We start from the raw sequence: 12,463 nt of genomic DNA, 5'->3' as shown, positions 1-12,463 counted from the left end.
TATTCGCACTTGGGATGTCAGATTATTTCATCAGAAATGGAAATGCGAGCAGAAATTGGTTTCTTGATCACCCAAGAACAGAAACCAAAATTGTACAAATGAATACAACTAGTGTTCCAATTCAGTATCGCAGATTGTTTTCTTAGTCTGTGAAAGTTACATAAATAATTATGTTATTCCCGGCCTTGTTTTTGACATTTCCCTTCCATTAAAGTGCATTGAATTATACAGTCAATAACAAAGTGGATGATGAAGGTTTTAGTGGAATCCAAACCATAGCAGAACTGAAGTTGCGACAAACACAGGATGGGACAGAAATGTCTGCCTCTTGACATTCCTCATTCTCTCCCACACACTTGTCCCTAATGCACCCATAATCCCTTACACAAAAAAAACCCCTGAAGATTTGGGGGGGCGGGGGTTGACGTTGGATCACAGCAAAATGCTGCACTCCAGCTTGGCCGGCTTGGCTATTTTGTTCCTATCTAAAATCCGTCATAACACATTTTTCTGGAAGCAGTGAACTTGTGGGGCGGGGGAGACAACTACTCAAAGTTGCATTAAAATAATTTTATGAAATCTTACAGCTGCCTTCCTTGGAACTGCATCATAGTCTCTCAACATTTGGGTTGTCTCTGTTTCGGGTAACATACATCTTGCAATGAACAATATGGATTATAAAAGGTGTTTTAAAAATAATAAACAAATTAAAAAACTCACAAGAATAAACAGATATGGAAACCAAGCTCTTGCCATGATCTCCAACCCTGAAGGCGTCACTAAAGCTGCCATTCTAAGCTGAAAGAAATCTGGCTATGCCAAAAGTTGTCCAAATGACCAGCAGTGCATTTTGCCACACAATCCAAACCCTCCACATGTCGTTGTGGCATTGTATAAATCCTTCAAGACTGGGCAAAAAGGGACCACTGAAACTTCAGGATGTTTTCAAACTAATGTATTATGAAAATGCTTTGGACCAATAGGGAAGATCATATTTATATAGCATTTGGAAGAATGGAACATTGTTGCAACAATGCATTATCACCACTTTTGGTTTAAAAACAATATTTTAAAGTATTCTATACTTTATTGTATCATGCCATCTGTAATCTTCAGCTATGTATAAGTTGGTGTTGGGTAACAGAACCATTCAATCAGGCTTCACTCAATTTCAGTTTCAATTCATTACATACTTTCAAAATACCACAATAGAGATCTTTGAACAACTATACCTGTTTGGTCAATTTTCTTAAATAATGAAATTTCAAGTAACTACATTTTTTTGAGCTATGAGTTTGAATTTACTTATGCATTTGTTTTACTGTGCCAGGCAATATTAGAAACAAATACTGAAGAAAATGGTTTGTTAAGAAACCTCCAAGCCATTGAGAAACTAGTTGCTATGCAACATACAGTACTGTTCAAGTTATCCTCAACACCACAGGGTGCATTGTATGAAATAAAACAATCTTCATAAAAAACTCAAAAATGATCTTCATAAAAAACTCAAGAAAGGGTTTTGTTTAAAACTTACATTCACTATGGAAGAAAAGTAGCATATCCATTCATACATCCTTGACAGCTGCTGATCAAAGATGTGTTTATTGTGATTGCTTATATAGTATTTTATATTATTATTATTATTATTATTATTGATAACCAGTGATAATTAACTGGTAACATAAATGTTGTTTTACTCATATTTTGTTTTCCCTTCCCTGAACTGAATGAGATTCAGATCAACCTTTGTGTGATCCAAGCTGGTCAAGATTGGGGATGCTATAATACTGTAGCATGTTCAATTTGAGAAACGGGTTGCATCCTATGCCAGTCCTAATGAGTAGACCCCATGATGTTAACAGACTCTGTTAATTTAGGTTCATTAATGTCAATGGGTCTACTCTGGGTAGACCTTAGTTGAGCACAATTCTATAGTTTTGCTTGCATATGCAAAAGCAGAAGTAAAGGGGTGCTCATCCTCAGGGTGAATTTATTCCCTTCTCCCAATCCTAGCTCTATCGTACTTACCCCATGAATCTTGCCCAGTACACAGTGAGCTTCTACAAAAGTACAGGTGGTCTCCACTGGGTGGTGGGATTATGTGATAATAAGCATTCTTTTGGTGAATTCAATTAAACAATATGGCTGGGAGGCCTCAGCATCTCCTTGAGATCTTGACTAGTGCCCAGCTTCCTTTGGAGGACAGAACTCTGGAAATGTATGCTGAGTTGCTAAAATATATGCTTATGTACAAATGTAGACATTAAGCAGGGAGTGTAGGAATGCAGCAGCAGCATGCAGAGACGGTGATATTAATCTCAATCCAGGTCCCAACAGAAACCTGCAGTTGCTTTTCTCAAGTCTCTGTTTTCAGCATCAGTCACAAACATATTCTTCCAGGCTTCCTTACATGCCTGACTCTGTAAGCTACTGACTTCCTGCTTTCCAATCCCTTCTTGAAACTCACCTTTTCTACGAAGCCATTGGCAAAAAACCCCTATAGTTTTGATATATATTTATAAGAAAGGGGAAAAGTCAACGAAATCCTCTTCCACAATAAAGACTTAATATTGCCTCCCCGCACACACAAAAAAGTGCTACTAGAACTTTAATAAAAAAATAAATTGCCCAACAAATTTCAGTGGAAATCTCTCTGAGGGGCATAAGAATGCAATTTGCTGAGTCTCCCTAGTAAGGCAGCATCTCTCTGAAATGAGTTCTGCGCTCTTTTCTCTCTCAGTCTTTACAGTGCCTCAAGATTCCTTCTTGTGTTTGATTAAATATGATCCCTTTGCTAATATGATGCTACTAAACTCATTCACAAAAACAAGCAGCACTGGCCACAAGAGAATGCAAGACATGGTTTAAAAAAAATAAAATACTGTAGGACATTTGAACTCATTATCAAAATTATACTTACTTTTCCGTGGCTCAGCATGATCATTCTCACCAAGACAACATTAATTTGGGCACCTAAGGACTCATCGTGATAGATTTCATTAACCTGCAAGAGGACATAAAAGCATTAATAATGATTCCATGATGATATTAGGACTGAAATAGCCTAAAACAGCATCCTTCAACCTTGGGTCTCCAGATGTTGTTGGATTACAACTCGCACCATCCCTCACCATTGGCTAAACATGATATTGTGGTCGACAAGCTTAAGAAACACTGCATGCCAAGGGTGGGGGGGGGAAGAGGTTTTTAAGAGACACATTTTTCTTTCAAGAAAGAAAGAATCCTTTTAGGCTTTTTAAAAAATGTGATTTCAGACATGCAACTTTGGAAGGCCTGCTGACTAAGGGATCAAATTGTCTTGGGCGGGGGTGGGGTATAAGATTGCAAACGGAGAGCCCAAGTGGTAGAATTTCAAGCTCTCGCTTTGGCCAGAGCAATTGAAGTGTGCCAAGCTGCAGAAATCACACCAAAGGAAGTAGATTTGTTGGAAGGAAGGCATTCTGCTGTGCCTGGTAAACAGGATTATGCCTTCTATTAGCCATAGCAGAACACTAAGAGATATCCTTCCCAAGCTAAAATCTGCAGAGTGCATACACAACAACAACAGCTGGGCCTATGGAAACAAACGTCAAAAAATGAAACACTTTATTAGAGTCTGCAAAACAAATCAGAGTACTGTAGTAAGAATAATGTGCAGAGAAGGTTGCAGGAAGAAGGCGACCCGCATTAATGTATTGCAGCAATCCACATCAGCAAAGGACTAGAATGTTTTGTTGCAGACAAAAATGGCAGCTCAGTGAATTTTGAACTGGGCACTGGGTCACAAACAAATGTGCCTTCCTGAAAGTGTGTGCTGGGCTGGAGAGACCAGGGTTTGAATAGCAACCATGAAACTCATTGGGTGACCCTGGGCAGCTGCCCTCTCTCAGGTTAACCTTCCTCACAAGATGTAAATGAGATAACCATTTGGGGTTCTTGGAAGAAGGGCAGGACCCACGAGCAAGTAAAGGGCAGAATACTTAGATATAAGCTGATTTACGGCTGGTGCATACTGCCCTGCTCATGGTACATATTTGGGGGTAAGGGTGGAGCATAGTGTTATCTGGTGGGCCCCATTCTCTGCCAGTGTGTGCTGAAGAGCCCACCTGGTAGTTATGACAGCACACTGAGCAGCTATGCGAGGGTGGGTCTCATCACAATTTAAATTTCCCACAATGCCTTAAAATGATGCATTGCTAGGGGCATTGTGGGAAATTTAAATTGTGTTCGGACCCAGCAGCTTAGAGTGCCAGGCTGAAAAAAATGAAGGGGGCCTAGATGGGGCCAGTCAAAGTGGAAGAGCCATGGCATATGCCCAAGGATGCCAAGTGCTGATGCCATCCCTACATGTGCTCTGCCAGACATTGGTTACACACGCAAGGGCCAACCAGATAGGATGTCAACATAGCTCAGTGGTAGAACTGAAGGTTTTGCATGCTGAAGGTTTCTGGCACCTTCAGGAGAAAACAACCAGATGGCAACTGCTGTGAAGGAGCTGATGCCAGTCAGAGTGCAGAACACTAGGCTAGATGGACAGACAGAGTGACTGACTCTAAGGGAGCTTATTATGTTCCACTTTCATTGGCAGTTTGAGGAAAGGCAGAGAGTAGAAACTGGATAGCAATTGTACTCTGTACAACAGAAACAGTCTGGCATTGCATATACAAATCTGCTCATAAAGTATCAAGAGGCTGGATTACCTTAAATTTCTATGACCGTATAGTAAATGTTCCAAATTTATAGCCAGTGTTCCAAAATCTAAGTTATCTGCTTCTGAACAAAGTTTTAAGAAATTCCACAAAACAGATGTCCTGGCAAAGCAAGCTTTTTAGCATCGTAGGGATCTTTGTCTCCTCTTTGACAGTAATGTTGGCTTTAGAAAGGTCACAAACTTTCTGCTGGCTTCATGACCGGTTTATATTTTGTTGAGTTCCTCCCTCGAGCTTTTGGCCTTCTAAACTTTTGCCTACAAGCTACAGTACAAAAATGTTCTAAAAACATGCACTAAGTGCATAAACAGTTTTCACCAGCCTTGCATTAACACTGCAGTCTCGTGATCAAGTCCTGTTTACAGCACAATGACCCAATAATCTGTGCAGTAACTTCTTACATTGTTAATATAAATTGGGGACAAACTGGGGAGGAGACCCAAAATTCGTCAGTTATCTAAATTCTGTAAATAGTCAGTGTCTTCTACTGGCTTGCTATTCCTCCACACTAGTGGTTCGAATGTCAGACTAGGGCTGAGGAGACCCAGGTTCAAATCCCCTCTTGGCCAAGAAGCTCATTGGGTGACCTTGGCCAGTTGCTATCTCTCAGCCTAACCTGTGAAGATAAAGAGAGAAGAATCCATTTTATACGGTCTTGACCTCCTTGGAGAAAAGGCGGAATATAAATTAAATTAAAATAAATTTTACGTGTTCCACGCAGCCAAAGGAGAATGCTGGGGAGTTGTGGAATGGGATAATTGGGATGAAGGAAAGCACCACAAACATTTTAGGGTCTGGTGTTGGACAGCTCAGGTGGGGGATGAGACAGTGACAGAGGCTTGCACTACTGCTGACATACACAGACTGAAATTGGGCAAGAACATTTGTGAAGCACTTCCCTTTCTTTAACTTCTTTGGTGAAGAGCTTTAAGCCTGCTGCAGAAAGGGTAATTTTCTACACATAACTGCAGAGCTTCTAAAAAGGGGAGGGGTTCCTTTTACAGCTAGCAAACTGGTACATATACCTGTGTCCGGACAATTGCCCACAAGAGCTATTTAAAACAGCCCGCCTCCCATGCACCACCCAAGATAACAAGCATGGGTGACACATGCAGATGCAGGCAATGCTAAACATTACAAATAGCATCCCATCATCTGGGGAACTGAAGGAGTGCATTGTGGTAGCTATGAAGGCACCATCATGGGATGCATGTTAGAAAAAGACGAGTAAGCAAACAAGAGGGAGAGAGCTTAGGGAGAGCCCCAGCAGCCATGGCAAGGGAAGACGCGGTGTTGGAGTTCAGCAGGGCAGGGCACCAAGTTGGCTCTTTCCACCTTAGAATCTGCTGGACTAATTGCAGCATGAGCCTCTGCCTGATGGGGTGGTCCTGTGGAGGGTCCTCTCCACACTGGAGACTGCTTGGGTGGTAGAGGGCAGGGCAGGTGTAGCTCCCTCCCCCACCAGGCTATTGCCTACTGAATGCACGAACTGGGCTTATTCTCTAAGGTGCTTTAGGATTTTAAAAGAGACAGGAGAACACCACACCCTAAGCTTACGCTACCAGAACTCAAGCCACTTTCACAACTGGGACCACAGTACAGTGGCAGAGCATCGGCTTTGCATACAGGAGGTCTCAGGTTCAATTCCAGATATCTCCAGGGAGGATAGGAAATGTCCCTTGCCTGAAACCCTGGAGAGATGCTGCCAGTCAGTGTAGAAAATACTGAGCTAGATGGACCAGTGGTCTGACTCAGTATAAGGCAGCTTGCCATCTTGCAACCATGATTCTGCTTACAAAAAAGACAAAAACCATTCAAGTGTAGCACTCATAAGATTCTTTTCCACAGCTGAGCTTAGTTTTACTTTATGAGTTTTCTTGAAATTGTCAGTTAGGCAGGGAAAAGTGACATTTCTGCCCTTTGAGCCACCTGGGACCTACTGTTCTCTTTCAACCTGCTGCATTTAAATCATCCAGAGAAAGCATCGCTCTCACACCTATGGTAGTGCCTCACACTGACATATCAAAGGCAAAACCTGAACTGGAAAATTGCCAGCAAGGAATGATATATTTATTACTTCTCATCTCCATATCCAAATCCAAATCCAGAGGGCCCTAAAGTTGTTGATGGCCGTCATGGCATGACCCTTCATGGCATGCAGGTGTGACTCTGCTCTCTGAAAGATGAGAAAGGACCTTGACGTCACACTGAGCGCTCAGAGCACTTTTATGGGCTATGTAAAGTCAGATATGCTACCCTAGCTCCAAGCTCAGGAGAAGGGGACCTCACCACAGCTGTTGAGGGGAGGGGGAAAGAGATCCTCATCATGGCAAGTGTAACAAGTGAATTTGAGGACCCCTGTGACATCCAGTTCCTAACATTTCCCCCCAGCCTTCTAATACGCTCAAGAGGGGAGCAGAGACTCCAGAGGTGCATTACAGTGCCTGAGGTGCCATGAAGTCTATGAGCCTTTCCTCAGCATGTGCCCTCCTTGTCATACTAACAATGAATGTTTGGATCATTTCAAAGGTAAGCAAGCTGAAGTTTCTAGACGGGATCCAAAAGATCCCTTTGAATATTCATGATACACAGTGTTCATCCAGCCACAGCTGACACACAGCACTGGCAGCATGGAAGTGAGTAGCTACTTGGAAGTCAAGAAGGCGGCAAGAGTGGTCAGAGACGGGCCATTAAGAATCTTGGACAGATCCGAGGGAGGAGACCTGTTCTGGCAATCGGTTAGGTACTGGTTTCCAGTTCCTATCTGCAGCCCCAACAACATTGTGGGGATTGAAGGCGGAGAAAAACAAGAATGATAGAGGGTAAATCATTCTTGGAAATTCCTCACAGGGAAGGGAAGAACGGGCTTCACTTGCCGTCTGCCTCGGTACCTGGCTCTCACTCCAGCATAGAATGCAGGGGGCAGGGAGGCGCTGAGCGTAAAAGCACCTTGCCTGGCAAAAACCCTCCTACACCGCCATTAAGAACTGGAGGTTCTCCTGTTAATTGGATTTTTAATTGGCTGTAAAGTCAGGCACTCTTCGAGAGAAGATGTTGTCATCAGAACTGTGGAATTACCCAGCTGCATTGATCTGAGATTTGGAACTGAGAAAAAGATTCTATTTGGTGGGGGCCTTGGATGGCAGAGAGGGGAACCTCCAGTTTCCTGTTTACTTTGAGTTTCTTTATTAATGATTCAGTAACTCTCTCCAGATGCAAAATTTTAAAGATACAAATGAGGTTGGATTGCAGTATGGAATAAAACTTGTGATTAGAAGAACATTTTGGTTTAAAGAAATGGGGGGAGAGCTCTAATGTTTGAATGGATTATCTTGAAATATTAGAGCAGATACCATTTCTACCCCCCCCCCTTAAAAACAACATAGAAGAGATACAACGTAAGCGGACTTTGGCGAAAATGCAGTCTTAAAGATGAAAAGAATTTGGAGCCATGGACGAGGGAGGCATGGAGACTTTGATGGTGATTAAAATGAAAGTACTCCAAGATCCCCTGTGACAGAAGGTGGATCCCTGTTTCTCGGGCTGCGGACATTTCTAGACATTGACTGAGTAGTGAGAAAGAGTGGAACGGGATCTCAGGCCCTCTCTATAATATCTCAATATATACAGTTTCTTAACATTTCCTCTACATTTTCCTCAATGGATTATGCTGGAAAGCTCAGTGACAAGCGGAATAAATATATTTCAGAGCTACAAATATTAAAATTTCCTTACAATCACTATATCTCTTAAAATAGATTTAAGTGACATGGAAAATAAAAAGGTTCCATTTCAAAATCTGTTTTTGTGTGTTTGCCACATAACTGCTAGGTTGCTCTGCTTTCCTTTGACTTGAAAATGTAGAAAACCATCTGTTTCATCTGCACACTTTATTTTAAGCCACAGACAAAAATAAATCCCTCCCTACATAATTGACTGATACTGACTTTTTAACCTTGAATTATTGGAATATGTTTGCCTTATGTCCACCAGGTCACATGTATGAATATGCTGGCCTTTACTGCCTTGCCAGCTCTCCACATTTCTAAGCAATGATTTCAGGTATTTCTAAGGACATTATCAAAGATGCCTCCCTAAATTTCATCCCTGCATTTTGAAGTCAAGACTAAAGGCGGCAAAAGCTCTAGCTGTCTGGGAATGTCCCGCAGTTGCACTCTTCCCAAAGAGAGTATTTCAGCTGGTACAGAGCTGGTGCTCAGCAGCCATTTCAGAGTTTTTGAATCACTATGAGCTTGTACTGAGCTATATTAACTGTTTGATGAATTTGGGGTTGTATTTTCCCCCCTTTATATGCTCCTGTGTTTTTGACATCATTATAGGGATTGTAACATTTGTTAATTTTTAAAGCTGCTGTTATTGTGAGTTGCTTTGAGCAATTTGTCATTGGAAAAATAGAATACAAACATTAAATCAAATCAAACCAAATCAACTGCAGTCAAATACAAAGGCAAATTATAAAGCTGCAAAATATGTTGCCTCTGTCTGTCATTCTGACTCCAGGATTTGTCAGTCAACGGATTAGATAGATCAGTACCAACCGTACCTTGATAGCAAATTGAGAAGGAATGTTTCTCATGTATGGAGTGAGAAACTGGCTTAAGGCTATCTTATTGCAGTCAGAACAATAGGGAATTGACCACAGCAACTGGAGCTTTGACAGATTAAACCAGGCAAAGTAATACACAGTGGTGTATTTTCTACACAGTGGTATGGGGGTGGGAATTAAATTCAGAGTGTGAACAGGCAATACTCAGTTCTTTATTTGAGAATGAAAGATAGTGGTTCTATTGTTAACTGATGGAAAAAAACCAATACCAAATAAATGATGGAGCAGGTGGCAACCCATAAAGAGTTACAGATGCTCCTCTCCATAACCTCTTTGCTCCTATTTCCCTCCTGTGGTTTCTCTCTTTGCCTTCTGATCTTGTTTTATGTTCCATCCCTGCTGTGTAGACATGCAGAGTCATTCTCTCATATACACAGTCCCATTCAGTCTCAATTGATTCAATGTTGTAGCCACATATTTGAGTCCATCCTAAGCCTCATCAGCTAAATACATTTCCGTCAACTACCGGCTTGGTTTTAATAATAATAATGTAGCATGGATGAGATTGCTTGTTTAGAATCAGAGAATTGCAGAGTTGGAAGAGACCTCGAGGGTCATCTAGTCCAACCCCCGACCCCACCCCCCACAATGCAGGAATATGCAGCTGGCCCATATGGGGATCAAACCCACGATCTTGGCATAATCAGCACCACACTCTAGCTAACTGAGCCACCGTCAATGGCAAACAAGTTCTTATTTGGTTGGGGTAGACTGTGTGGGATCAAATTCTGATACAAACTGGCCTGAACCAATTTTCCTGGACTAAGGTGCAGGTGTCCTTCCGGTTTCACACTTCTCTATGCAAGCAAAGCAGCTTGTTCCATTGAAGTAAATGGTGACATGAGAGCTCTGTGAGCAAAGAATGTCAAGAGGCAATCGCACCTGGGGCAATTGGCTTAAAATGCCTGCACTCTTACAAGATAATTTATTTTGATGAGAGACAGCAATAGCTACATGCAAGACCTGTTCTTAAACATTAGTAAATTACTCACTATGTTCATCAGCGTCAGAAGATACTTCTGAACGTGTTCTTTCCCATGGAATTGTACAACGGAGTCATCAACACCTAGAAGCACTTCAATGTTGTAATTGTCATCCGTCGCATGCCTTGGATATCTCCTCCTTCTCCTGGAGGTGCCAATTTCATCTTGCAAGAGGTTCACCATGCTGTCTAGATTGCTTAGATCAGCCGCTGAAAGAAATTAAAAGTTGTTAATTTTAAAAAGTGCCACATTTTATTTCTCAATTATTATTTTTAATAATAAAGACCAGAAATTCCCATTATAACTCCTCTCTTACAGTACGATTGCATATTGAATGAGGGTTACTTTCTTGAGGTAGCACCCTTGGAACTGTCCCCGTGTGAGCATCCTCACTTTCCAAGCAAGGCAGAGAGTTTTTAAGCTCTCCACCTTGCCCGCAATTAATTTGCAGAATTTCAGTCATGTAAGGTTGAAATCATGCAAGTTAATTGCATGCAAGGTGCAATTGTACCATGTAAGTTTGGGACAATTTTGTTAAAGTTCAGTTGGATAAACCTGGATTTATTCAGCTAAGATAAGAAGAGAATTTGATGTAAGATCTCAAATCCAGTAAACAGAGGTGTCCAAAAATGTTTGTGGATTAGCAGTATGGCGTGGGGTCAAATTTTCACCTGAACAATCACCCTAATGACAATGCAGGGCCGGCTCTAGGGGTAGGCTGGGTGGCGCGGGGCGCCAGGGCACCGGGCCGGCAGAGGGGCGCCGGAGCGATCGCCGCGACAGGGCGCTTGACATGCTTGAGATGGCCCTGTGACAATGTAATCTCCAGGGTGGGTAAATACATTAGATTAGAGATAGAGATAGAGATAGAGAGATACATAGATATGAAATCTTTAAATGTACATCTGTGGGATGCAGCCAGAGTCCCTCAGTGGTATTTGTGCTTCATTATCTTTATAATACTGTACAACAGATATTTTTAATGTGACAAGGCAACATGGTTACATGTAGAGTTGTTTCACTGCATCAGCATGAATCTGAATCTGCATAATTGATATCAATACCAAAAGTGTATATTTGAGCACAACTTCTTTATAGGTTTCCTTTACATATGTGTATATATATACAGTGGTACCTCGGTTTTCAAACATCTCTGTTGACAAACATTCCGGTTTACGAACACCATAAACCTGGAAGTAAATGCTTTGGTTTTCGAACATGCCTCGGAAGTCGAACATGCCACGCGGCTTCCATGTGCAGTCAATCTGTGTTCAGCTAATCTCAGGAGCTCTATTGCAACCAATTTGTTTTTCTGACTGCCTGCACCTCGGTTTTTGAACGTTTCAGAACTCGAACAGTCTTCTGGAACGCATTACGTTCAAAAACAAAACCGAGGTACCACTGTATACATACATACATACATACATACATACACACATACATACATTTATTTCATACACTGTTTGCTGTGTTCACTGAAGACATCCTGTTTGTGCGAGGTACTTGCTCCTTCTCTTCGCCCCTCCCCCCACCCTGAATGTGCCCCATGTTGTACAGGACCTGTGTTGTTAATCAAAAGTACAGGCTATAGATATTTAAAGAAAGAAATAAAACACCAGAACAGATGAAGGATGCCTGACATGAAAGGGGCAACTTCAATGGAGACTGCCCTGTGTATGTACAGATAGACCCAGACCCAGACAGACTATTGTATCCGTGAGACTTGCAGAATACTAGGAATAGAAAATATATATGAGCCATTATACTAACAGTGTTCTCGAAGCTACGAACATGAGTTTGACCAAACTGCGGGAGGAAGTGCAAGACAGGAGTGCCTGGCGTGCTATGGTCCATGGGGTCACGAAGAGTCGGACACGACTAAACGACTAAACAACAACAATACTAACAAATGCAGTGCCATCTCTGTGTTGTTCTAAAATCAGCTTATCGACAGATGTGAGGAATACGGGGAGGGGGGAGATGAACGACATGACTAAGAAAATGCAATCGGCATTATAGGGATTTTGTGGGATAATTCACATAACTACAATATCAATATGAAAATAAGCAAAGGTGATCACACATTTTTGCTTATCCTTTCCTCTACCTCTTGATATTCTAGTGATGTGAATATTGATGTTCTA

The 12,463-nt window shown here is 41.8% G+C and overlaps 1 protein-coding gene across 1 annotated transcript in view; it reads right to left on the bottom strand.

The window, feature by feature from the left end:
- ADAMTS2 (ADAM metallopeptidase with thrombospondin type 1 motif 2) overlaps window positions 1-12,463 on the bottom strand; it is a 208,881-nt gene that overhangs the window by 60,703 nt on the left and 135,715 nt on the right. Inside the window, exons 4-5 of the mRNA XM_035105612.2 lie at window positions 10,329-10,528; window positions 2,921-3,004 (exon numbers count right to left, since the gene is read on the bottom strand). Of these exons, the coding sequence (XP_034961503.2) occupies window positions 2,921-3,004; window positions 10,329-10,528 (284 nt within the window). The remainder of the gene's footprint in view (window positions 1-2,920; window positions 3,005-10,328; window positions 10,529-12,463) is intronic.

The sequence above is a fragment of the Zootoca vivipara genome, chromosome 2, assembly GCF_963506605.1.
Source record: "Zootoca vivipara chromosome 2, rZooViv1.1, whole genome shotgun sequence".
In the NCBI taxonomy this organism is placed as follows: domain Eukaryota; kingdom Metazoa; phylum Chordata; class Lepidosauria; order Squamata; family Lacertidae; genus Zootoca; species Zootoca vivipara.
This window is presented reverse-complemented; position numbering and strand designations above follow the sequence as displayed.